Raw genomic sequence first — 27,394 nt, 5'->3', positions numbered from 1 at the left:
GCAGCAGTTGAAACTGCATCCTCTGGAGCCCTCAGGTAGCACCTGTTGCATCCTTTGTGCTGCACACCACGCAGCAAGAGCCCAGGCGGAGGGACAGCTCCCAGGGAGGTGAGCAGTGTCAGTCCTGTGCCAACCCACCCTCCCAGTAATGTATGCTGGCCATGAGATTTTCCATGCATGGTGCATGGAAACTCCAGTGCTGAGTGACACTAAGCATCAGGTGTGCCAGCAGTGCCAGAGCTGGCTCACTGCCCCAGCCTGGGATCCAGCAAATTCCCCTGGCCATGCAGCCACTGCCCAGCAGGCACAGCCCTGCAGTGGCAGGGAACTGCCTCTGCCCTGCAGCAATGCCTTTGCCAGGGGATTTACCCATCTCAGAGAGCAGCAGCTGCTGCTGAGCTGGGTAAGTAAGACATAGCTTCACCCTCCAGTTATCTGATCCTTTGTTTTCTAGCAATTTGATGTTTTGGGAAAAAATTGGTTGTTCACTGGCAGACTATCTCTGCCTCTCATCTTCGCTGCTACATGACCCTGCTCTCTTTGCACAGGGTGTAGGTTTCCAGTAATGTGAGTTCCTGCTGGGCTCCACAATTGCCTTTGCAGAAAACATTAAAAATGTGCATAGCATAGAAAGGTGAATGAAGATGAGCCACTGGCTCACTGGTAGCACAGCAAGGCAGGGCACCAGCAGGGTGAGCAGGGCAGAGAGCAAATCCTCAAACAGGAACAGGGAGTGTTGAGCTGCCTGGTCAAGGAAGGGGTCGAAGAAGAGATGGCTATGGCAGCTGTCCCTGATGTAAATCTGAATTTGTCTGTGCAGGAGCATGTGGTTTGGAGGGCCTGGGTGAGGATTTGCATGCCATGGAGCAAAGGCTTCATTCCCTGTATTAGTGGTAGGACATGCACCACCACCTCTAACCCTTTCCATGTTCAAACAAAGACACTGTGGATACACTGCTTCTTCCAATCAGTTCAGTATAGGCATTTAATAGGCTAAATGGTGAAATACATCTACAGGACATACATTAGTCGAGTATTATGTACAGGTGGCATTTTACAAAATTAGAAAGAACTGAAATAGAGCAAAGTTCAACAATGTCTTACTCCATAAAACTTCCTTTCTGCACTACATTAAATATTCTACAAGCTAGACTAGAAAAATATGACTGAATGTCTTTTTTTTTTCTTTTTAGTTTCTACAAAGCTTTTAATCCAGAAAAAAATACAAAACAACTATTGAGTTTATTAGAGAGACAACACTTGCACACAGACAAAGTAAGTGGACATTCATAGACCTGCAAGTTGAATAAATAGGGTTTGTTTGTATAAAACAATTTTCTCTCTATCTTGCTTTCCTGTTTTAGGGCCTCTGGCCCATGGTCAGAAAAATAAAAATGGGAGGAGGAGTTTGGCTTTGCACGGTTCTTAAACTGAGGCCACACAGCTTTAGGAGAAAGCTTTAGTTTGAAGCAACCATTTGGTTCAGGTAAAATACTTCAGGGGAGCAGCACAAAAGAGGGAAAAGGAGAGAGAGGAGTAATTAGGCTGGAAGAAGGAAATCTGGGATTTCTATACCAGCTGCAGCTTTAAGTACAAGGATGAAAAAAAGCAGTGGTGCCTGCGTGGCGTCTTTTCAGGGTGTATGTAGAATTTAGTTGTTTCTTTGGGAAACATATTTAGGGAAGTGCCATTGACCTCAGGTGGAAATAGGATAAGGGCCATCCAGAGCAGGAAGGGAGGGAGCGTCTGAAAGCAGATAGAGAGCACAGAAAATTGGGGGAAGTGTTTCAAACAACTGGTTTTCCTTTTATAAAGCAAAAAGCAAATTAAGTGATACATCTAACGTCATTCCTCACAGAGCTGGGCAGATGCAGATTGGAAGGAAATCACACAGCTAAAAATATGTCGTCACTGCTGTTGTTTTCTCCCCAGAGCTTTGTAAAACTTCTTGACAGTCGATGCAAAAGCAGCATTTAAAGAGCATCTCCCATCAGCCTGGCTGCCTCGCCAGCACAGCTCTCCCCTGCCACGGTGGGTCCGAGCTGGGGACCCTCTCCCCTCACTGCTCCCGTGCCAACACGGAGCTCCAGCTTTGTTGGCTTTACCAGTAAAATGAGGGGGTGACAGGGATAGCAGCCAGATATAAGATGTGCTCTTGAAACCTTCAGTTAGTCTGGTGAAATTCGGTGCTCTGACCAGAATCCCACTCACCCAACGAAGTAATTCTAACAGTGTAGGCAAGAAAGTCTACATCAAGAAGGCAAAACAGATTGTTATATAGATTGAGAGAGCAAAGTTTAACTTAAGTATCACATTATACTGTACTACACTGCTTATAAAAAGGGTCCTAGATCCCAAACACCCCAAATAATGAGTTATAGTTTTGTACATAAATTAATGTTGCTTTGAAGTAAAATAGTCTCTTTCCTTTGTAATAAACATTCATTGCACAGAATTCTTTGTAAGTAAATATATTAAATTTGGTTGCTAAGAAGGTAAAAACTTATTAATACATCTGGCCAGTAAATTTTATCAACCATCACACATTTAAAAGTTGTTGTTAGCGAAAATTATTACTGGAGAAAAGAAAGCACTTGGAAGTCAACTTAGGAGTTAATGCTGGAAGAAATCCTATTATTTCACTCCACCTACAGCAAGCAGCTTCTTCTGGATGTAACATTAATTGGAAGTACAGACCCCATCCAGCCCTGCAGAGATGGAAAAAGCCATCTTTACAGCTTCCAGGACACTCATCACTGATAGTCAAATCCCTCTGAGAACAGGCAGTATCCACCCCCACCAGCCCATCCAACAGGTCTTGTTCCAGGCTGAGACTGGTGCTTCTCCTGGGACAGTGGAGGGAGTCTCTGGGAGGTCCCTGTGCAGGAAGGGATTCACTCCTGTCAAAATGACCCCCAAATTCCCAAGGAAAATCCACTGGAGGGCAGAGGTGTCCAGACACAGCTTGTCCCACCATGAGCTCTGGGCTCCAGGAGGTGACGGTGCCACTAAAGCTGAGGAGGCCATGCTGCAGGTGAGGAGGGCACCCCTTGGCACTCGTGTTCCTGCCAGCAGAGCCAACCTGGCCAGGAGGGAGGCAGGTATTTGTCCTTCCCACCACACCCCTCCCACTGCAGCTGGCTCAGGGGAAACCTGGAGCCAGGCAAAATGGAGCACAGGTTTGGGATGTGCTGTGGAGCTCCTGCCACCTACGCCCTACCACCACCCTGCTCAGGGCAAGGGAGGAGCAGCTGTGCCCCTGCACCTACACCAAACATACCAAAGGAGTAACGTCACAACAATCTCTGATAACGAGGTGGGACAAAGCCAGCCCTGGGGGAAGCAGGAGCCATCTCACCAGCTTTAGGGGTGATAAGTGCACACCACACCACGGCTGGACCTGGCCTGAAGAGCAAATGGACAGCACGATCCACCCCACCAAGCCCACCACAGACAGCCTCAGCCACAAACACCAGCGACCAGCTCATCCACCAGCTAAGGAACAGCGAGAAAGCGCTTCCAAAAGGCATCAGCCTTGCTGAAAAGGCAGCTAAGGAAAGGCTGGTTCATCCAAATATGCACAGGTTAGCCAAAGGGAGAGAACTGCTCTGGGCTGCCCCAGGAGGCAAACCTTGCCCTTGCGACTCTATACAAAAGCTAAAAAATCAACTGGTGACGTTATATTACATCTATTGTCCGTAATATCACAGTGCTAGTTTGAAATGGCTAAAAAAAGAAAGGTTTTAGATTTAAGACATTCCTCCTGTAGAAATGCAACCCCTTTGTCCTGATGTTGACACCTGAAAGCAGCCTTTCTTGAAAAAGATAAAACCAATGAAATGCACTAATTAAAATTAGGAGCATCTTTTCCTTGACAGCCTTGTATTTCCTAACACATCCCATTGTTTCCCAAGGGGAAATTAAACAAATAATATGAATCCCAGCCTGAAAATCAAAATGTTAGAAGAACAGTTCTAAAGCCCAGATGCTTCTTACCAGGTACTAACTAAATAAAACCCTTGCAGATTTAAATACAGATTACTTTGACATGTCTTCAGAGTGTGTTAGCTTTCCAACAACATTCACAATGAAGTTTCACTTCTGAGGCCATGGAGCTCCTACTCATTCTCTTCAGTTCTGCTTTCCAGAGTATCTGTACTGTCTTCCACATCTTGAGCTGGGTGTGCTAAAGTATCTGCAAAGAAACAGCTCATCAGCACTTATTTCCCCATATAGGTGCAGCCTTTGTTTGATTACCTGCTGTACCTGGCAGTTAATCTGATACAAGAAATCTTCTCTGCTTGCAAACCAGTAGTTAAACCTGGGGTGAGGAATTCTGAGTGCATCACAGTCTGACTTTGCAGAGTGCCTGAGACCTCGGGTAAGGTATTAGTGAGATGAGATGACCCCTATGGACAGCCACTGTCATGGGAAGGCCACCCAGTCTTGGAAATCTGCTCAAGCTGTGAGGCCTGAAGACATAATGAGTTTAAATCAAGGCACAGAACCAAAAGAGAAACCACAATATATAACCTGAAATTCAGGAAAGATTTGGCTCATATTTACTTGTGAATGATCATACCCTGTGGTTGTCACCACCCAGAAATGCCAACTGGAATAGCAGGTGATTTTACACTTCAAGACCTTTTGTCATCACCCCTTGGAAGGGAAGGGAAGGTGCATCTTGCACCCTGTCCTGGCTGCTGTGTCTGGGGGTTTGGGTGGCAAATGCTGGTGCACTGAAATGGAAACCAGGTCACTCTATAAGAGAAAAGGACAGCACTGAGATGAAAAAAAAAAGGAAATAAATAGGCCAGTTTCTCATTGGAGCACTTCCTGTGCAAGCTACACTTAGACAAGGTCTTACTTTACCTGTACTTACCCCACAGTGACACTGCCAGCCAGGGGTACATATTTGTGAGCTGCTGCTGCACTCACACATTCCTGGGACAGCAGGATGCTTTGAAAACGTGCAGCTGTCAGACATTTCACTTCTAGGCTAGGAGACAGGGATGGATACATGCTGCTGACCAGGATTACTGCTCCCCAGAGTGACCTGCTAACGTGCAGTGCACTGACTGCCTGTTGGCCAAGTGAGTGACTGATGCAGATAAAAACATCACTGCTCAAAATCTACAACAAAATTTTCAGTCCACAGGACTCCTCCAGCACAGATGTTTTCTGGGCACCTTGAAGTGTTTGTCTCATTGTTAACTTCAGTGCACAGCACTGTCTGAAACAGCTATTTTCCTATGGGGAACAAGGATGAAAAATACTCATTCAGACCTTCCAGATCCATCTGCTGCTGCTGTTGCTGGACACAGACTCTTTGGTCACCATGAAGACCTTTGTCCTCCGCTGACTTGAGGTCCTCAGGAGGCCAGCGCAGCTCCCCGCTCTCCACCTCCCCGGACTCGGTGGGCTCCACCACGATGGAAGGCAGCCTTTTGGACAGCTTGGGGTACTTCTCACGGGAGTCTGGGAAGGCCTGGGGAGACATTTGGGGATGCACATCAAAGCTTTGTGCAGGGATGTTTATTCAGAGCAAGCAGAGTATGTCCTTTCTGCATTTGACATGTACTCTACATGTCCATTAAAAAAATCCTCTTCCAACTGGTGCAGATCAACAGCCCTGCACAGGGAGGATTTCAAAACCAGCTGAACCCAGCTCCTTGCTGGCCAAGCATGGTGCAGAGAGGCTGTAGGTCTCAGCACACTCCCCCCTGCACGTGTTGTCCCTTCCTGAGCAAAGAACCCACTTTGCTTGCTGGTGTGTTGAGGAGACGATTGCCCAAACTCGTGTGATCCCACAAGAGCAGTGAAAATGGAGACTTGGGAGAGAAAATTTGTTATGCTGCCAAACACTTGTGTTTCAGTTCTGGTGGGGTTTGGGGACACCAAGGTCATTGCTGTAAGGCTAAGCTAAATGGCTGCTGCAGCCCTTATGGCTGCTGTCCTGATATGATATTCCCATTTTCTTGCAGTGATAGTTTATTAAGAAGCCACCACTGTGCAGAGCTATTTTCTGCAATGTGGAACACTATTTTATGATGCATTCATGCAAAACAGGTAGCCCCAGAGAACATCTTTACACAGAGGACTGTGCCAGCTATTTATTTTCATTTGTCACATTGAAGCTGCAGATCAAACACTCCACAGTGTGTTAGAGCTTGAAGCTGAACTAGAGCTTTTTAGTGAAGGATATTGTAAACATAAAAGTGCTTTCCTGTTTTCAACATAGCTGGATCACTTAAATCTCTCAGGGTACTTTGTTTTGAATAGTTTTGGTTCTCATGGATTGTTTTAGGGTTTTTTTGGAGGAAAAATCATTCCAGCTCCTCCAGGACATTACCATAAGAAACTCTGTTGTTGCTTCACTGAAACCTTTTCTCCTGGATCCTCCAACTTCCATATACCTGAACTAACAAGCTACAAATCCCTCCATGCTAGCTGAGTTTTATTTTTATTTCCTTGTGTTTAATTTCTAACAATAAAATCAAGGTGCATGTAAAGGGACTGAACCAGGACTTGAGAGCAAGAATGATCCCAGTTTAACTTCAGAGGCTGCCACAGGTTTGCTCTGGGCTGGTGGGAACCTCCCCACACATCTGCAACATGTTCACCACTGAACCAGGGTCTCTGCTATCTATACTAAGGTGAGAAATGTTGCATATTAGTGTAATGAGACACAATTAGGATTTTTTTTTTGTGAGAAAGTGCCTTCAGTAGAATTAGACCACGTGAATCACTGAAGGCAAACATTTCTGGTGCCACCCTGAGCTGCACCCACAGTTTATAACTCATCCTGACCAAGCAATGCTGCTTATGCTGCCCATCAGAAAAGAGCTGCCCAACTTCCCATGACACAGACTTCCCCTGAGCTGTTCATAATTTGGAAAGACATTTCCATGGCAGCTGTCTTGACTGGAAACCAAATATGAGACAAGGTCTCTTTGGGCAGGACAGATCCACAGACCTGCTGAGCAGCAGTGCCCTCCTCTGCAGACCCACAGTGGAGCCCGGCTCCCTCAGCCTCACGGCTCAGCTGGCACAAAAGAGCCATAAAATTGTGGGCAAATTGCTGCATTTTCTCCATGGCTGCACAGGCAGGTGACAGTGACCTCTTCCCCAGCTCTTGTGCTGCCTGCTGGGGTGGCAGAGGCTGCATGACAGCCACCCCATCCCCAAACCTGCTGGCAACCTCTGGATGGGCAATGCAATACAACAAAAATTCTGCTTTTCATCTGCTTTCTGAAGCCTTAGGAAATGACATGGAAAGATCTAAAAATGGCCTGAGGAATGATTATTACAGCTGCAAGAAAATTTAGGAAAGGCACCTGTGCGGCCTCAGCTGTGGCTATTTTTGTTTGTGTCATTCTCATATGGTCTTTTCTCACATCAACCACATAATTTTTTTTTCACCAGAGCCCAGCATTTACCATGTCCCTCCAGGAATGAGTCAGGACTGGCAGGAAGCAGAGCTGCCTGTTGGGCCTTGCTGTGTTTTTCTGCAGAAGCTGGAGCGTGTGATGAGTGGGCAGGAGACTGCAGGAAGAGAAGGACCAGTCTCCTGGACAGAGTGCTTGGAAGTTGCTGGAAGGAACCTAGTTCTCCCACTGAGTCACTGAGTTTGTGCTACATCTCATCTCTGTTTGATTTTTTTTTTTTTTTGCCTCAGGTGGCTATCACTAAAATGTGGGTGGTAACACCTTCTCCCAGAGGGGAAAGGTAAAGGAGCTGGGGGAAAACTCTGGAGCATATCATCAGAGAGACCAGAGAACAGCCCTGCATGCACAGGTAAAGTCAGGGCTGGGACAGAGTTTGGGCAGCATACACTAATACAACACTGAGAACCTGGAATTTGGTGAAGAAGAGGAAAAAGAATATTGAAAATGTGCTCCTTGAGTGAGCAGCATCCATCCTGTGCAGCCTCTGAGGTACAGCAAAGTCCATGTGCTCTTTAAAGGCACAAAGCCTTTCACCACATGAACGAGTGATCCAAAAGGAATTTGCAAATTTCTGTTCTGACTTCCCTGGTTTCCAAATGCCAGATTTTCACCTGCAAGAGGCTGCTCCTGGAGTAGCCCTCTGAGTCTGCTCACAACATTACACATTGTGTTGAGAGGCAGCTCAGGTCCACCAGGACACATTATGTGGTTGGTCCCTGGTAGTGACACAGAGTCATGAGCACAAGCACAGAGCACAAACTGTGATGTGGGGGCTGCCACAAGGGGGGCTTGGGACATCGTGATCCCTCCTGCTGCAATGGGTGGTGCTTGAGGGGGAGTGTGGAACTGCCTGGGCACAGAAAATGCTCCTGCACCTGCCAGCAAACGGCCCTGCCCAGTGGTGCTGCTGTGATGCCCCAGCCATTTCTGTGAACTAGCCAATCATTTCAAATGGTCTCTGTTCTAAAAAGGGAGCTCCCTCTGAGCCTAAGGGAGCTCAGTTCATTTCAAGGGTGGCTGTGTAAAAGCTTGGCACAGTCCTGGCTGGATGCCTCTGTTGCACAGTAGTTGCTCAGATCTGAACTCCTGGTGACAAACAGCCTCTGTGCCTGCATCCCTGCAGGATCTGGGCACTGCTGTCACTGTGCCCTGCAGACCTGGCACCCCACTGAACACTTCAGCCCAACTCTTAACTTGTAATAATAGAACCTGTGTAGGATCAAACACGTATTGTAGGGCTTGTTCTTCTGGCAGCAGTGCTCTGCAATTCAACACCTAGCCTAAGGACAGTTACTGGCTGCATTAAATGGCTTTTGACAAACAACTCAAGACACTTCTCAGTTCAGCTGAAGTTACCTGGCTGGAGGGGCCTCCTTCCTCCTCAGGAGTCTGGCCGAGCGCAAATTCCTCCATCACCGGCTCGCGGGTGTTCATCACCTCTGTCATGCTGGGAACAGTAAAACAGAATGGGACTCTGAGCTTTGGCCCCAGAGCTAATTTAACAAAAATTATTGGCTTTTCATATTGGTTAAAATAATTGTGTTACACTTTCCTTCCTGAGCTGTCCAAAAAATATTTCCTTGGCCTCCAAGCTAACTGTAGCTGCTGCATGTTGTGATGCTGAGCAGGGCATCGACCCCAGCTGCCCCTGGAACAGAGAGGACCCCCACAGAGTCCCAGAGGCATCAGCTGGAAACTGGAGTCCTCCAATGTTATCAGCAATCAGTTTATTACTGACATATGAGCTCAGAAATTGCATCTGTGGACCAAAAAAAGTAACTGGTGGAAATATCAGCCTTGAATTAAATTCTGATTCTGATTCTTCGTAATGTCTTCAATATTTGCTCTTCCAGATGTCTCTTCCATTTAGTCATGAGCCAGCACTTCTTTTTAAGCTGTTAATTCCAGACACACCAGCTGTATTGGTGTCTAAGAACCAGATTTTCAGCAGTCTTTACTCGCCTGAGTGTTTGGAGAGGTGTCGAGTGGGACTTCCAAATGCATCAGGGACTGTATGGCACCTAAATCTCATTTAAATCTGGGACTTAGGCACCTAAGGTGCCTGGGTGCCCATTGAGCATCACCCTGTGCCACCTGGCACCACAGGCAGAGGCGCTGGCCACGGGGTTGGCCTGGTTCTGCCAGGCACGGCAGCATTCCAGAGCAGAGCCAGAGCAGAGCAGAGCCAGAGCCAGAGCCAGAGCCAAAGCCAAAGCTAGAGCAGAACCAGAGCCAGAGCAGAGCCAGAGCAGAGCCAGAGCCAGAGCAGTGCCAGAGCAGTGCCAGAGCAGAGGCAGAGCAGAAACAGAGCCAGAGCAGAGCAGAGCCAGAGCAGAGCCAGAGCAGAGCAGAGCCAGAGCCAGAGCCAGAGCAGAGGCAGAGCCAGTGCAGAGCCAGAGGCAGAGCCAGAGCAGAGGCAGAGCCAGAGAAGAACCAGAGCCAGAGCCAGAGCCAGAGACAGAGACAGAGACAGAGACAGAGACAGAGCAGAGCCAGAGCCAGAGCCAGAGCCAGAGCCAGAGCCAGAGAAGAACCAGAGCCAGAGCCAGAGCAGAGCCAGAGCAGAGGCAGAACCAGAGCAAAGCCAGAGCCAGAGCCAGAGCAGAACCAGAGCAGAAACAGAGCCAGAGCCAGAGCAGAGCCAGAGCAGAGGCAGAGTAGAGCCATCACAGCCCTCACTGCACAACTCGGCCCAGCCCGTGTCCAGGCAGCTGCATGTTGGGATTTTCCTCCATTTGCCATTTATAAATACAGCATTCCACTGAAAAATCTGATGATGCCCAAAGTCTCCAGAAGGCATATTAAGTGTGTAGGGACACACAGAGCCACTCTGAGCTGAAGGGGCCATGTTCATTTTAAATGTTAATACATCAGCCCTGGAGAGATCTGGCATGGGGCTTTCCCTCTCTTCATCAGGTAGTGCAGTTGGTGGCTGCTGGAGCCTCCTGCAGCACACACAGTGTAGGCACCATCCATCAGGCTGCCCTGCCACCTGCCACAGCAAACACTCCTTCAGGCATGACTGAATGCTGCCATTAATTCTGGCCCTGCTGCATACACAAAAGCCTTCTTTGTAACTGCTGCACCTTCTGAGAAATGCCAACTACAACATCTTAAGGACAACTTGTTTCAGGCTTACATTACCAATTATTGGACAGAACTAAATTTTACAATATCTGCAATTACTACGAGACCCTTCACAATGACTTTAATTAGCTGAAGCACGGAGCAGCATGATAGTGCAGAGACTTTCACTCCCACTGCATCACATTTAAGAAAAAGCATGGCAGAACTGTGGGACACTTGGCTCAGCTTTGGACCAGGACCCTATTCATCAGCACAGGGAAAAGCCCTGAAGGGTCAGCCTTGGACCCAACCAACACTGAATTAATTCACACACTTCCTGGTGCATGCATGGAACAGGAAAGTGCAACCAGGCTCTGAAACCCAGCAAAAGGCTGAACCAAACCCCTGATCTGAGCACCCTGCAGCTTACACAGCCTGAATCCTCCCAGAGCCATGGCATAGTAAAAGAGGGACAGGTTCTGCCTGCTAGGAAGAGTGTTTTGAGCTGCCAGCCCTTGCTTGGACCTGTGCCACTCCCCAGGGACAGCACAAACCACCCCATCAGTACAATACAGAGGCATGTTTGTGGACACATGCTTTTACTCCTGCAGCATCCAGCAGGCCATACCACTGGGCACCTATGGACAACAGCACTGAGGGAGCAGCAGCCTGGAAATGGCAGACCCCTCCCAGCAGTGATAACTGTGGGCCCTGCTCACAGCTGTTCCTGCCACCTTAGACAGCACTCAAAAGAACAGAGATGTGCCCCTGGACCAAAAGGAAAGTAGCACTCCCTCTGATATCACCTCCCTCTGATCACTCCCGGTGATCATTCCATCCCTGCCTTTTTTCCCCACTCTGGCCCCAGACCCTTCCTTGTTCCCAGAGGGGCCTTTTCACCCCTCCTGCTGCCCCTCTGGCAATAGCAGGACCATGCTCTCCCAGCCCAGCTCTTTGGGAAGAGCTGCTTTGCAGGGCTTTTACACCCTGTGTCAGCCAGAGCCAGCTGTGAGCCTGGAGGAGCACTGGGCCCACCACTCTGAGCATGTCCAAGATGAACATCTCTCTCCTGGCATCCTTTTTGGGGTTCAGCACCCTAAGCCCAGCTATCCTGGATTGCAGGGAAAAGGAAATGAGAAAGTGTGTGTCTAGATGGAAATAATCTTAGAGGCTTTGCATGGGGTCAGTATTTATGAAGTTTCAGTCTTGGCAACCAGAAAAGCCTTACCCACTGCTGTGTGTCCTGGGGGTTGGTCCCTGCTAGCCAGCAGCAGAATCCTGCACTCACTCATAGCTGACTGGTTTATTTTAGCAGCCATTCAATACATTGCAAATGTTTAAATATTTCTCTGTCCTCATTCCATGGGAAATTTGAGATATACATCCACACATGCACTGTCAAATGTGTCATATGAGCTCCAAGATGTTAAGACCTCACGAAATTCTATTATTGAGCAATAATGGGCTCCGTGCTTCCCTAAGACCACATTATACCCTGCAGATTATTTGTAAATGACAAAGACAAATGATTTGGGCTAGAAAAATGGTGACAGTCCTGCCAGTGTTACAGCAGATGCCTCAGTGAATCAGCTCCCAAGCTGTTGAAGCCCAGGCCATTTCAGAAAATCTGTGCAACTTAAGGCTTTGATTGAATAGGACAGCAGAAGTGATTGTACTTGATGTGTTTCAGAATAGAACATGGGGCCATGCAATTGCCAAAATAATTAGGCTTTAACTGGAATAGATTAATTATTCCCAGTCTTCACTCTGAAACAGTGAAGGAAAGCAGAAGGATCTATATGGGCTGTGAAAGCAGTGATGTTTCTAACGAGCTTAACTAGCTCTTTAACAGAAGCGTAACTAGATGTAAAATAATTGAGAATGCCACTGCAAATCAGTTCCTGAAACTTCAAAATCACCTGTAGGACATCACTGAGTTGTTTATAAAGCCTTATAAACTGAACAACAGGCTTGGTGATGCTGCTTAGGGCTTTTCAAACTGTGATAACATTTATGCACAATTTTTTGCTTTTCAGTGTTGATGGAAAATATTAAGCCACTTTTAGCACTGCTTTTACATGAGATGTACTGACTGACATACAACAGAAAAGTGGCTGATTCAAACAATTACAAGAACTACAGCTCTTCAATTCAGTCTTGCATTCATTTTATGTATGGTAGATGCTGGTATCACCAGTGACATACAGTAGCCATAGTGATGCAAAACAAGGCAATAAATAGCATTTACAAACAAAGGATAAATTCTGTTCTGGTGGATGAGTCATCTACTCTGAACCTTAAAATTCTTGTGTCAGTGAATTAAGAGATACATTACTTCCCCTAGTTTTAATTAAGCATAAATATACCAATGGGGAAGGGAGGGGGAAGTGAAATCTGTTCTTGCTTTTCTGTGAGAAAACTACATTTAGAGAAGATTATCTTAAATGCAGTGCTAAAGTGCTACAGTCCCAGGATCACCCTATGCTGATCTTTTTTCCAGGGGCACGGAGCAAAAGCACAGATCACTTTGTGCTGCTTGTGATGGCACTAACAAGGTCAGTAACATACAGAGCAATATTTAGCCTGACAAGTGCTAAACCACCTCCCATGGGAAAGGCCTCAGAAACAATGCACACTTTTATTTTAGGTTTTGAACAGAGGGCAAAACTGACCTGTGAAATTCATGGGGAAAAAACAGTATCTGAATGCAGACCACCTTCAGGACTCAAAAATGTGCAGCACTCATGGAAAATAGGCAGGTCACATGATGCAAGGAAGTATTTCCTTAAGGACAGGGGCACAAACACATTGTATGGGACAAGCTGAGCTGTGGTTAGGGAGAGCTGTTACCGAAGCAGGGATCAGTCTGGGGGATTCTCAGGCATGCAGTGAACTGAGGCCTGATCCTGCTCTCCCTCCCCAGCCAGGACAGCAGCACAGGGGACTCCAGCCAGAGCAGGAGGCTCTGGGGAGGATAAGCAGCAAGCACAGGGCAGTGACAAAGAGAGCACGTTACCTTCAATCACATCCACGGTGTCACTTCCAAAAACTGTCCTTGCCACAGGCGCCTGCACTGCTGAGGGAGAGTGGTGCAGACTCAGTCAGAGCCTAGAAGTGCCTGGAAGAGATAACAGAGCAGAGTCAGAGCTGGTGACCAGAGGGACAACGCTGGCAGGCACTGGTGTGAAAGAGTCCTGCTGAAAGCTTGCTGCAGAAAGCCCCACTGTGAGGGTCTGTACCATTTTCTGTGCAAGGTGGGATTTGATCTTCACGGAGCACCTTGTGAATTACTGAGGCAATTAATGTACCAAAGCCACCCAAAGCTAACTGAAACACCTCACAGTCCGACTCTTTGTGATGCTAAACCTTATTCCTTAGTCTGAGTTACACAAAAACTGCAGAAACTGGGATACTCTGAAATCCTCCCATACAGAAATTGTATTGATTGTTGGAAAATTGGAAAACAAAAAATGTATTCCCTTATTTGGCAGGATCAGTTTGTTTAGTGAGAGACAGTTCTACTGATCAATACACAAAGAAGACAACATGCTCAGAGAAGGATCCATTAACATTGCATTACTGCACAGTTCTTTTGGAAGTCAAGGGGAAGTGATTTTTTTGAAAAATCTACTCCAATTTGAAGGTAATATGTTGACTGCTATCAAGACAGGGAGCCTACTGAGCAGGAGTGAGGATCCCACCATTTCAAAGAGTGAATCACTGATTTCTGATGACTTCTCTGTCAGAAAGCCTTAGCTGATGAGCCTCAGGAGTTACAGTGCGTAAATATAGTCAGTATCTAGGCCAGAGATGATTTTCTGAGAAATTTGTTTAGCTCTACAGCTTTCCAAATATATATTCATGCCAGCCACAGCTATTTCCTTGGATGGGAAAATGGTGTTTTCAGTGAAGTGAATGGCATTAGTATATATATTTTATATCCTCCAGTGGTTTGGATTCCAGCCCAAATGATTAAACAAATCTACCTGCTCTGGAAGCCTTCCTACCAAAATTTATTACACTGGATTAACTGCACACTGATTTTATTCAAAAACAGTGACAGAGGGAAAATTGTGTATTGCATTCTGGAGTTTCTTCTCGTGCCACAGGCCATGCTTATTGAAAATCAGGGAAGCAGGAAATCACTTCTCTATCCCCAGGATTCAATCCAGAAGGTTTAATTCTTGTCTGGCAATTCTCCTTGCTAACCAATGACCAAACCAACATCAGGGAGGCTAATGTTTAGTCCCTTAAAAATTCATGACTACACTCAGTGTTTGTCTCATAAAAACAAGGGAGCATCTGATACCATGCTATCCAATGGTCTGGGAAGATTTTTATCCCACTACCCATTACAAAGCTGCTGCTATTAAACCTACAAAAATTCAGCTTGAATTTGTCCACCTTCAATATCTCCTTCAGAAAAGACTGGATGTAATAAGAACAATTATTTCAGAGTAATTATTACACTGCCAATGAGAGGCAAAAGGGTGTAGGAGATAAGGAACCAGACACCACATGGTCAGTGGTTGGAATCCAAGCCAGGCCACTTCCTATTCAGAGTTATCTTCAGATGACTGGCTAGTGCTATACAAGGACCCATGCAGTACTGCATTAATTAAACCCACATCCACTGCTTTCCAGTCTCAGCAAAGGACTTCAGGATTTAACTGACCCAAGCCCAATCCCTCTCTGGTGTTTTGAGCAACTCTGTCCTATGGTGCATGCAGTGTTGGACAGGGGATGTCAGCCCCTGCTGCTCAGCTACTTGAAACCTGGAATAAAAACAATTCACTTCAGGACCACAGCATGGAAAATGTCCCTTCTCCCAGTATCACAGCCATATTCCAGTACAGAACTACCAGAATGCATTTATTCTCTGAAGAGAAAATATTCACTTTACCTGCCTAATAGATGTGATTACCTTCTGCGGCTGACAAACATAAACTAAACCCCTTCCTTTGTGATACTGCCTAATCTTTTAGAAACAAGGCACAGCTACTGAGACCTTGCAAAGGGCTTTTACTGCAATGGAAACCATCTGGAAATTACCCAAGTAAAGCCTTTTCTCTGGTTATCTCTTCTTGTCCCTTCTACCGACGTTTGCTGCTTTCCAGCCTGGAGCCCATTTGCTCAATGCACCCTCTTCCAACCCACCCATCTTCTGCTGCCAGAATAACTTGCCTTCCTTTGCCTCAGCTTGATAACCAACTTCTCTGGCTGCAGGAGCACCAACACAGCTGTGCTGTCATTAATAGGAACTGAGTCAAGTCCCAAGTCTCCAAGACCAGTGGTACTGCCTTGGCCACCCCTGGTCTGGGCTTGCAGAGCCTGGCTATACCTCCCAGCAAAGAGCAATGAATTTAGGTATTACTCCAATGAGCTGATCATGTCTTGCCTTTTTAGGAGCCATAGCATGAAGCAAGGAAGTCCTGAGATGTTCCCAGTTTTCACTAGTGAGACCAAGGAATGCTTCAGTGGTGGCTCCTTTGCCCAGAGCCAGGGCCCTCAGCTCACACAAGGGGATGAGTCTCCACCTGTGCTGGTGGCATGGGTCACAAGCCCAGGCACTGAAAGGTGCTCTCTGGGCTTTTCTCCCATGTTGGAAAACATCTGGAGCAAACCGCATTTTTGGAGCTTCTACAACATGAGAACACAGCCTGTCCCAGTGGGGTGGCCTCACCACCCCTGGGAGAGTAACTGGCACCAGAGCAGATGTGGGATATTGGGCAGCAGCTCTGGTCAGCTGCAGTGCATGGGAAGCCCAGCCTGGCTGTCTCTCCCGAGTCTGCTCTCCATGGGGGCAGAGGACTCCACCAGGCACAGCAGCAGAGTCCTCTCCTTGGGAAAAATCCACTGTGAATTGCAAAGTAGATGTTTTTAAAGCAAGTGTGCTTTAAAACAGAAACAGGAACTGGGCCACAGGCTGAAATCCTAGCAGCCCACTTGATAAAGGAGCATGTCTCAGAGGCTCCGAGCCCCAAACTTTTCTCCCACCAGCAGCAGCACCTCCAAAATCAGGGCACTTCTATTTAGAGATTCCTCCTACTCTGGAACATCACCCCTTCTCCCTGAGCTGCCCCAGTGCTGGAGACAACCGGGTGGCAAAGTGAGACCTAACCTCAGGATGCCAGGGCTGCTGCTAGATTAGCAGAGACTGCAGGACACCCTCTTCCCTTCCCAGGCTTCCCAAAGTAATCATTTCCCACTGAGCACTCATGGAAATATTGTGATAACAGCCTAACAATACCACATTGAAGGTGCACCTTCTAACAAAGCGTAGATATGAGGCAGAAATTGGCCTTGAACTCCACTTGCAAATCTATCATTTTTCTGGCACGGCAGAAACAGGAGCCCTCCCCTCCTTATTTCAATGGGTCAATGCCAAGGGCTTTTCCAGCCCTGTACTTAAATTGTGCTGGATGGACATCCCCAAGGTGGCTCTGGAGCTCAGCCTCGTGGCACCAGGACAGAGCTCTGGGTGCAATCACAGCACAAACACGGCTCCCACTGATTCAGACACGCCACAAACAAACCAGGAGCTCAGCCTTGGGTGGCCGCCCCACCTCCCGCCTCACCCCACCACAGCCCCTGATAAATGCAAACTTCTCTTCATTCAAGGACTCCAGCCTTTGTGTGTGCTACAAAAAGAAACCCCTACTATTGATTACAAGGAGAATTGGGACAGGCAGTGCATAAGAATGGCGAGAGGTGGGAGAAGCAATGGTCTGCTGCTTGCATTTTGCACAGTGGAAAATTTCGATGGGTCACAGGAAACCCTGCTCAGCAAGTCCCAATAAACAAACAGGTCAAAGGAGGTTTTTCCACCCAGAAGAAGAAAGGGTGCCTTATTCAGGGCACTCTGCTGCAGTAGAGCAGGCTGTCAGTTCAGCCAAGGTGGAGGAGTGGGCCCTCCATGACAGAGCTACAGTTGTGGTGGTGGATGAAGCCATGAAGGGGCTGCTCACATGGTACAAGAAGGGGCATGTCCCTGCAAGGAATGACAGCTGGCATTTTCCATGGCCAGGTGCTTCTGTAGATCCAATTCCTCCGTATCTCAGTCTTTTGTTAGTCCTAGGAGGATGGAACTATAGCTGAGAGCCACCCAAGTAGCTTGGGCCATCCACAAGCAGGACCATGCCCAGTAGTCTACCAGGGTGGGACAGTGACTTCAGCATCGTGGTACAACCCAAAACAAGCACTGACATCAGTGACACCCCACTGCCTTATTTGTCTGACTGCACCTCAGCTCAGCTTTTGGATACTGCAGGTAGGAACTTGGACAGTCTTTGTTTCCCCTGGTTGCACATTTATAATGAATGCACTTCAAGAAGTGTTGTGGATTCCACGGGACTAGCAAAATGTAAATCACCGCATGGACCGCCGAAGATAAATGTATGAACTCCTGTTTAAACCTCCCACTTCTTTTTGGATGCAAATCTCTTTCCTAAGCAACTGAGAGAAGTGCAATATGTGTCAGAGTCTGGAGATTAGAGATCTGTTCTGTTCCCTCGTTTCAGAAGCTCTTGTCTTCGGCCACCCACGCAGTACTTGAGCTCTGCTCTCCGCAGGCCAAAGCTGCCTTCCTCTCCCCGGCAGCGTGTGCTCCACAGAAGATGTCGATCTCTCTCAGGAACCAGCGAGATGAAACGGCTCTCCAAGTGCAGGAGCTGAGGCATTTCAGCATGAGACACAGCACGTAGTTTGGGAGAGAGAAAAGGGGTAGGAGGCTGCTATTTCCAGACCGTGCTGCCTCTCACCGCTAACTTTGTGGCAAGCTGCAGTTTTTACTGTTCCTGCTCCAAAGAAACTACTGGGGTAAGTATCACCCCTGGGAATTTCTCAGACACTCATCTGTGGACTCCCAACACTACAAAACACAGGCTTGCAAAGGGCCAGTGCTGGCACATGACTCCAACTCAGCCTCCTCGGCTCCTGGTGTTGCACAATCACCATTGGGGAGCCACAGTTCTTCTGACATCCCCAGATCCTGGAGCGCCATGGCTACGCATAAACCTCAACTTCCAGCTTACTGTAGCTGCCCAAGCTCCTGCTGGCCCTCTTGGCAAAAAGGAGCTAAAAACTAGATTCATAAATGGTCAAATAAGACGTAAAAAGAACTAAAATGTTCCTGTGTTTAACTATCACAATTTTCAAAGCAAACTCATGATTTGCAGATGATTCAACTCAAAGTTTTTTCAAATTATTTTTGCTGTGCTGCTTGCTATGGGTGCTTCCTTGGTGGATTCTTCCTGTTGCTTTTTCTTTTCCCCTGGCTGCTTTAAAGCAGCTCATTTATTTCAGCTCTTTGATCTCAGCTCTAAACTACCTGAGCTTCCTCACGGAAGATGCCACAAGGGACAGGTATGGCAGGAGGGGCTGGGGCAGCCAGACAGGATGCCTGGAGATGGGGACGGGGAGCAGCCAGCCAGGAAGCATGCGCAGAGCAGCGGAGGGAGGAAGAGCTAGAGCAGATGGGAAGAATGACTAAGCCAGCTCCTCTGAATGCTGGTAGACCTCGACATCGTGGAAATCTCCACAGAGCCCTCATGGAACTGTGTGCCAAGAGAAAGTTTGGATTTATTTTTTTAACATCAGATTCGGCAGCTAATTGATGTGAGAGGAGCTCATTAGGAAAACACCCCATCAAAATTAGAGATAAGCCTCAACAAGCTGTTAAATGTTTTAGAGGTATCTCTTCTGGTACTTGCTGTGCAAATACTCTCATCTGAGAACTTGCTTTTGGGATCAGAAACACCTGTATTAAGCAGCGTGATTTTGCATAGGCTTTAATTTCCCACAACCTTACAAAGCCAGCACCTTACAAATAACTATATTGTTCATTTTAACTCCAAGCAACCCTTACTAAAGGCTTTTAGAAGGAAATAGTTTTGTTTCTGGGATCTGCTCTGGAAAATGATGATTCTCTCATCCCTAATATTTCACGCCACAGTTGTCCCTCACCTTGCAGCACCCATGGGAATCAGTGACAGATTAAAATTGGCTTCCTGTGCTTCTTTCTACCATTCCCTAGGTATTTTTGGATAGTTCTGAATTCAAGCAAGGGAGTGAAGGAAAAACATCTTAGAGCATCAACATAGAGTACACGATTCTCAGATGGAAATGTCATGGGAAATGGGTTGCAAAATGTTTGATGTCTTTTTGGCACTGTGAAAGAATACTCTGGATAGTCTATCACTGGGCTCATTTCTAGGCAACACAGTAGGGTAGGAGGTTAGGTGCAGTCAGATAGAAAAGTATTTACTTAAGAGACAAATTAGTTATTTCCTGGTAACTTTGGGAAAATTAGAATACAGCGCTATCAGTGTTATAACCCGATATAATATTGAGCATTTAGGTAAGGAAAACAAAGCAAAAGTGGTGAGATTTTACAAAAACAAGCAAACAAAAACCCACCAGAGACTCCTAAGAGAACAAAGACAATGAAGTGGCTATTAATATTCCTTCTTGGCAATTACCAGCACAACCACAGGTGTCACGGTATCACAACCTAACACCAGAGATGCAGCTGGTTTTGTCCACAAATTAAAACTCCATCACCTCAATTGAATTTCCAAGCATGGGAAGCTGCCATAGCCCAAGATGGAGGATATGAGAACACTCTGTCCTACCACAGTAAGAATGGGGAAGATGGAGGGTGAGGACAGCACACAGCTAAAAATAAAGAAATCACTAAAAACCAAAAAATTCAGCGTGCCTTTTTTTAATGAGTCATTAACACTGAAAGCAGATATGGATTAACAAGACTGTGAGTCTTCCTGCCAACCAATTAACATTCACCTTCTGAATCTAGAGGTCTACTAAGTATTTGCACAGAGGCAGTTTATGTGTGTGCATGTTAGAGACTGAACTCAGCTGAAAATTCAGGTTACATCTTACACAAGCTGCAGTGGTCTCAATGGAGAAGCTGGACTTGGAATATTTTCTCTAATTCCTATGGGGACATGGGCACTGCGGGTAGAACACTGTGGGATCAGTCAATGCACACTGATGAGAGAGGGGGATTATCCTGCTGGACCACAGCTTCTTCCAGCACTGGCATCTGCTGTGCAGGGGACTGGTCATGCTCTCCCCAAACCACGAAGGAGAGGTGATCCCAGACCCTGAGGACTTGCAACCAAGCAGGGACAAAGACTGAGATGAGATTTGAAGGACCTGTTGGTATCAATCAGTCTACTTCATTCTAGCTGGATGTTATTGGTTGGTAGCTTTCCTGGGATTTGCAATAAAGCCTTCCCTTGAAGACTGGAAATTCAGGAAATTGATTATTTCACAGAATTTTCCAAAGAATGTGCATGTTTAAGAAGCAAAAGGAAGGGCTGTTGCTGAGGCAGATACTGGTCTCCTTGAAGTCCTGGCAGAGCTCTTCCTGCCTTGAATGGCAGAGGATCAAGGCTTCTCTGAACAACGTCTCCCAAACAGATATGGTTAAATGGGCTCAAACACAGGGGCATAATTTCAGAAATGAGAGAGAGAGATCAACTCAGGATTCAATAATCTCAGAAATGAGAGAGAGCCTGTGACACTCTGGGGCTGGTACCTGATCTATGCAAAAGCCTGTTGCTTAATACAAAGAGATCATTGTGAGAAGGGAGGGAAAGTAGTAACTATATTTGCACATTATTTCTTCTCCTAAGGCAGTGTACCAAAGACACTGGAGGAAATTCCCCCTGATTGACAAACTGTCAGGCTAGAATGGGAAAGCGACAAAACCGGGTCAAGTTATTCCCTGTTTGCTTGTTTTCTCTTTGTAATCATAATGTTGACTCTGCAAACATGTTTTTTAAATGGTGTATTAATTATCCAAATCCTGAGCTGTGAGCTGGATTCTTTTCTGGGCAAAAAATTTGTTGCTCATTAAAACTAAGAGAAGGAAAACACTGGCTTGAGCCTGGCTGTGCGTAGGCAGAATTTCCCCGCTTCACCTTCCTTCACAGGCTCCTCATAAGGAGGCATTGTGCTGTGAGCCAGGCAGGCTGCAGGGCAGGTGTGAACACCAACCCTGGATCCCTCAGTGCCATGTGAACCCACAGCCTGAAGGGCTTCATTGCTGTACTGACTGTACAACTGCAGTACAAATCTCAGTCGGGAAAAGACTAATGGAAACAAATTTCTCTCTGTGCGTTGCTTATTGTGGTTGGAGGGGTTAATGCTACGTCCAGGCTAACCCAACTCCCCTCCACAACTGAAGCCATATTCAGAGATGCACAAATACGGCTCTGTCCCAGATGAAAAGAAAATTTCTGTGGTATGTTCATTTGGCAGATGGAAAATACTCTCACCCCTTGCTCTGAGTGAAACATAGTCCTCATTTACAGAGCAAAGTAGGTTCTTTCATTCTCTAAAAGTAATCGTATGTGTGGTATTTGCTACCTGATGGGAAACGCAGGATTTCAGTGTTCACTTCAGCTCGGCTGCAAGCAAAAGCATCGTCTTAAACTTGTGCTTTGTTAGTCGCTTCCTCGCCTCAAAAGTTGTCTTGGAGAAAAAAAAGGCACAAACAAATAGCTGAGGCGATCGCAGCCCACAAACCAACAACTCCCTCAGCGCTGCGCTCATTCATCAGGATTCCTTCACACAGCCCTTTCGGCTGCCGAACGAGTTGGGAGGTGTTTTTGTAAACGAGAATCCTTTTTCTCAGTGAATTCTCCGTAACACCCTTTACTCGAACAAACAAGCATGAGGAGAAACGAGCCGCGGCACAGGCGCGCGATCCACCTCTCCCTCTCTCCCCGTTACCCCGCGGCCGCCCATGGGACTGGAGCGCTTCTCCCCGCTCCGCGCTCCCCGCACGGCCCCGCAGCGCTCCGACCCGGGCACCGCGCTCCGGGGCTCCCGTGCCCCGCACAGACCCGACCCGCACCGCACTGACCCGCACGGCACCGACCCGGCCACACCGCACCGCACAGACCCGCACATATCCGACCCGCACCACACCGACCCGACCCGCACCACACAGACCCGCACACACCCGACCCGCACGGCACCGACCCGACCCGCACCACACAGACCCGCACACACCCGACCCGCACGGCACCGACCCGACCCGACCCGCACCGCTCTGACTCGCAGGGCACTGATCCGCACCGCACAGACCTGCAACGCTTTGATCCGTACGGTACCGACCCGACCCGACCCGACCCGACACAACCCGCACCGACCCGACACACAGACCTGCACACACCCGACCCGCACGGCACCGACACGACTCGCACGGCACGGACCCGCACACACCCGACCCGCCGCCCCTGCGCCCAGCTCCGGTCGCCGGCTCCGCCACGGGGGCTCTGCCCGGGCGCTGCTCCCGGCCGCGGCGGGGCTGCGAGCGGGGCACTCACAGGTGGCCGCTCTCCCCCTCTCCGCACCCCTGAGCCCGGCGGAGACCCCGGCCCGGCTCACCGGCGCGGCAGGCGAGGCGAGGCAGGCGGCAGCCGCCCGCCGCCCATGCACGGCGGCAGAGGGGAGCCGGCAGCTCCGTCAGCGCGTCCGCATCCTCCCGGGCCGGGCGCTGGCACCGCCGCCGCGGCACCTCCCCGCCCGCAGACCGGCCCCGCCGCCGCCAGCGCGGGGAAACCACTCCCCCGGCAGCGCCGGCGGGGCGGCGCGCAGGCACGGCCCGGCCCGGCCCGGCACGTCTCGGCCGCCCCGCGGGGAGGGGACACTGTCCGCGGACACGTGTGGCAGCGCACGGCCTCACCCAGCCCCGACCCCCGCACGGTGCCGGGGTCACACAGCGCGCCCGGCCCGGAGGGGTCGCTCCCCCGGAGCGGGTCCCCCTCTCCCCTTGCTTTGCTCACGGGTGTCACCAGCCCGCCCTGCAGCAGTCCTTGCTGAGAAAACGTCGAATGCGGAAAGCACAAACTTTTTGGGGTTCTTTTTGGAGAGGTTCTTTTTTTGCGGGAGGCGGGTGCTCCACACCGAAGTGCGTTTCCCATCTGCATGTCCCCGCAGGAACACGCTCTGCGGCGCGCAGCATCCCACCGCCTTGTCCCGAGGGGCTGCGGAGCTGGGGCTGGCAATCTGTGCCCGGGCTGTGGTAAGGGGCTCCCCCCTGCCAGGGGCTCACTGCACCCAGGCTGTCAGGAGGCATCTGCAGCTCTGCATGTATTGGAGATGCCGGTGACAGAGGCAAAAACACAAGCAGTGGCAAAAATCACAGTGGTGGAGCAGTGGTGGAGGAATGTGGATGTACAAAGGAGCACGGTCCTCCCCAGGGCTGGGCATCCCCCCGGGAAGCAGCTCAAACTCGGTTGATGCAACCAAGGGATGCAGGGGGGGTGCAGATCTGCCTCTCTCCCTCTGCACAGCAGCAGTGGGAGCTGTGGCTTCAGCCTGCAGATGTGCAGCCCCTGGGGTCCCCTCTTTGTCAGGCTCAAAGAAGGGACATTCACCATGGCTGCTGGAACAGGCCTTTCCTTTAGTGCCTTTTTCCCAAGACTGGTGCTTCCAGCACCAGCACGCAGGAGCACGATGGAGCACGGGAACACTGAAAGGGAGGTGGGTGTCAGCCAGGGGAGACCTTCCAGCATTTGTTTTGTGGGAGGTCCTGCAAAAGGAATGCCAGCATGCATGGATGGCACAGGTTGCATGGAATATCCAGGGGAGACACAGCTGCAGGTGCAGAGGAAGCAGTGTGTAACCTCTGCTTCAGTCTCCTCTCTCTGTCTAACATTGGGCTGGCAGGAAATAAGGAGCTCAGCCTGCATTTCAGGGTCATTCATGCTCGGCTGGAGGGGGTCAAAATGTCAGCTGCTGCTGATTTAAGGGAAGAGTGGAAGATAATTCCATCAAGGCAGTGGGACAGTGGTGGCACAGCTGCAGTCAGCTCTTCATGCACCCAGGATGGTGGATGAGAAGGATCTGTGCCCGTGCCCAGGAAACCCACCTGGGAGTGAAAGCAGCTCCTTCCAAAGGATGTATAGATATATGAACACTCTACACACAGAGTGTACCTACTGGAATTTTTCCAGTGCTGGGGTTGTGGGTATGGATTCCAACCCAACAGCCACCCAAGAACCAGTTTGGAGGCTCTCTTTGGAAGCTGATCTTGAACAGTGAGCTTTTATATACTTTGTGCTTTTTGCACACACTTTCTGCAAGTGTATATAAAACATAGCTATTGGTTTAATCCTATATATTCAGTGTATGTACACTTCACTGTATAGCTCAGTGCTCTGAGAATGAGCCCCACATGGCAGTGGGCTGGCCAATTGTTTCTGACAGTTTCATTCCTAGACTCCTGAGTTATTCCTGCCTGAGGACAGAACAGCTGCAAGGGGAGATTTATCCAAGAGACTAAAAGACTAAAACCAACTCCCCAGTAACACTGGGGTTGCAGGAAATCTTTAAGTAGTAGATATCCTTGTCACCCCAGGGAGATAGTGGGGTGCATGTGTACCCTCTCAGGGAGGTGTCCCATCAGGAATGCCCCTTGTGCAGTGCAGTGCTGGGTGGGACAGGGCAGGATCCAGACCTGGGGCTGGACAAGCTGTTCCCCTGTTCTCCAGAGAAACTGCTGCTACTGCTTCTGCCACCTGTATCTAAGGGCACCAAACCTTGCAGGGAGGTCAGTGGGGAGAGTGCAATCCCTCCAAGGGACTTTACCCCTGCTTTCACTTCTACTCTCCATGAGCAAGTTCCTGCCTGTGCATTTTCCCAAGCTGCTTCACCATGAGCTGCAAAGGCAAGGTGGAGAGCAGACACAGGCAGTGACTGCTGTCAAGGAAAACAATGGTTTAAAGCTATTTTGAGCTTTGTGGAAACAATTTATATTGGCTTTGTGGCCCCAAAGAAGAGCAAGTTTCTGTCTCCACCACAGGATCTGTTTAGTCTTGAGTGGCAGATAAGCCTCAGAGGCTGCACCAAACCTCTGGGGTGTGTTGTAGGGCTCAAGATGTGTCTGTGGCATCTAGAGTAAGCATTCAGAAGCAACTAACATCTGCCTGGTGCTCTCCAAGACATCTATGGAGTTTTATTTCCAACACTTGAGGTCTCAAGAGGGAAATTCACCTTGCTCCATGGGCAAATTGATCAGACCCCAGCTGGGAAAGCAGAGGATATGGGTGGAATATCCTCTGTGTGGGCTCCTGGAAGTCCCATATTGGTAGTTTCTGAAGCCCACTGCAGTTTTTAAAATAGGCTGTATGGCAAAGGTTCTCTTGATGATGAACAGGGTAAGTGCCAGTCAACCAGTGTTATTCCTGTGTAACTGATTGGAACTACACAGACTGAATTTAATTTCATGATTAGTTATGCCAGGAGACCACAAGTATTGGATAGGTGCCTTTGTTAAATTAATCTCATGGAAATAATTACTGGCTCCAAGAGAAGGGGGTTGCATTTTCAGATCCAGATAAGACTGGTGTGGGAAGGACACTCATCCTGTACACTAAATCCAGATGAAAACCCATGGCCAAGATGCTTGGTGAGAAGTGCCCGTGCTGAGGCCAAGGATGGCACCCCATGCATGTGCCCACCTCTGGGATCTTGGGAAAGGATCTGTGCAAGCCCCCATGTGCTGGCACTGCTGCATAAGAGGTGCCCCTACCTTGAACCTTAGCCAAAATCTGACTTGTTTTTATGGCCAAAGACACACAGGCTGGAGATGCAATTTCCAGAGCTGGATGCCTGCAGCAGCACTTGCACACAGGTGTGTCCATTTTCCAATGCAGCTCTCACCTTGCTTCTTCATGGCCTGTATCCTGCTGTTTCTACATGCCTTGATAAGTCAGTGCAGAGGCAACTGCCCATCTACACAGCATCTATACAATGTGCATCTCTTACCATAAACATTTCTGCCATATATTAAAAGGAACCAATTTATTTCACCTCTGTTGTAGGGAAATGTCAGAAGCAGGGACAGCTGGCTCAGCTGAAGTGAAGGAGTCAGATGAATATACATGATGCTAAGGCATTATTAACCTTGTGAATTTAATGTTGGAAATTTGACCTTTCTTCTCCCACTTTCCCCCCTTTGTGGATGGCTGTCCCTGCTGGACACACCTCTCATTGTGAACTGAGAGATGTCACACCGAGCTGTTCACTGTGCATGTCAGCACGTGAGTGCTCTGAGACAATTAATCACTCCAGTCCTGATTGCAGATTCTCAGTCCTTCAATTTTCTGGAGGCATTTGACTGAGTAATGTCCTTGCAGAGACGGGGGAAAGAAGAGTTTTCCAACTCATTTGCAGATATTTGATTATTTTAAAAGCTGTTTTTGTGAAACACCTCATAATGCATAAGGTTGCATGGCTCCATATCATGAAGAAAAACCCAGCAGCACAGCTCTTCAATCCAAACAGGAATAAACCAGCTGGCCAATGACAGGCTCAGCTCTCACACAAATCAGGCAGCAGCTAAAGGGATCAATTCTCACCTGGTACAAGGGTGTTTGGGTCAGGGAATCTGGTCATGCTGGGGCTCTCTTTGAAGCAGAGGAGCTGAGGAGTGTTAAGCTGCACCGAGCATGGGAATCAAAGAGGCTTCAGGTGCCAGGGCTCTTCGGGCTTCAGGCTGGAGAAATAATAAAGGATCACATAAAGCATTCTGATATTAAACTGCAAAAAACTTACTGGAAGAGGAAGAGTTACTTTTTATTAAAACACCTGCTCTTCCTTGGCTGCAGAGCTCCTGCTTACATGCTTTTCCCATTCTCTCTTATATGCTTTCCCCCTCCTCAAGTTTCACTCCCTGATATGCTTCTGAGGCCACCCATCTTCATTCCTTGCTGCTGTGCAGGGAATGTGGCCCTGCCTGCCCCAACGTGGGTGTGCTACACTGCAGGGGTTGCTGGTGGGATAAGATCTGCAAAGATTGCTGTAACAAGAGGCCTCCCACTATAATACAAACGTCCATTTAA

General features: G+C 48.4%; 1 protein-coding gene across 1 annotated transcript; it reads right to left on the bottom strand.

Moving 5' to 3' along the window:
• Positions 1 to 958: 958 nt before the first annotated feature.
• Positions 959 to 23,110, bottom strand: LBHD2 (LBH domain containing 2). Its single transcript, XM_059473567.1, has 5 exons — positions 22,935 to 23,110; positions 13,531 to 13,632; positions 8,805 to 8,895; positions 5,287 to 5,488; positions 959 to 4,195 (listed from the first exon to the last, which is right to left on the bottom strand). The coding sequence occupies exons 3-5, from the start codon at positions 8,892 to 8,894 to the stop codon at positions 4,119 to 4,121; spliced, it is 369 nt and encodes a 122-aa protein (XP_059329550.1). The 5' UTR covers position 8,895; positions 13,531 to 13,632; positions 22,935 to 23,110; the 3' UTR covers positions 959 to 4,118.
• Positions 23,111 to 27,394: the final 4,284 nt, after the last annotated feature.

The sequence above is a fragment of the Ammospiza nelsoni genome, chromosome 6, assembly GCF_027579445.1.
Source record: "Ammospiza nelsoni isolate bAmmNel1 chromosome 6, bAmmNel1.pri, whole genome shotgun sequence".
In the NCBI taxonomy this organism is placed as follows: Eukaryota; Metazoa; Chordata; class Aves; order Passeriformes; family Passerellidae; genus Ammospiza; species Ammospiza nelsoni.
Note: the sequence above shows the minus strand (reverse complement) of the source record. Positions and strands in the feature narration are given on the sequence as shown.

Bases quoted from the DNA above. Each gene is read 5' to 3' on its own strand.
- LBHD2 (XM_059473567.1), bottom strand. From the start codon at position 8,894: ATGACAGAGGTGATGAACACCCGCGAGCCGGTGATGGAGGAATTTGCG. The intron at 5,489-8,804 runs GTAACTTCAGCT...ATGTCTCCCCAG, and splicing joins AAGGAGGCCCCTCCAGCCAG to GCCTTCCCAGACTCCCGTGA. The intron at 4,196-5,286 runs GTCTGAATGAGT...GTTTCTTTGCAG, and splicing joins GCAGCAGATGGATCTGGAAG to ATACTTTAGCACACCCAGCT.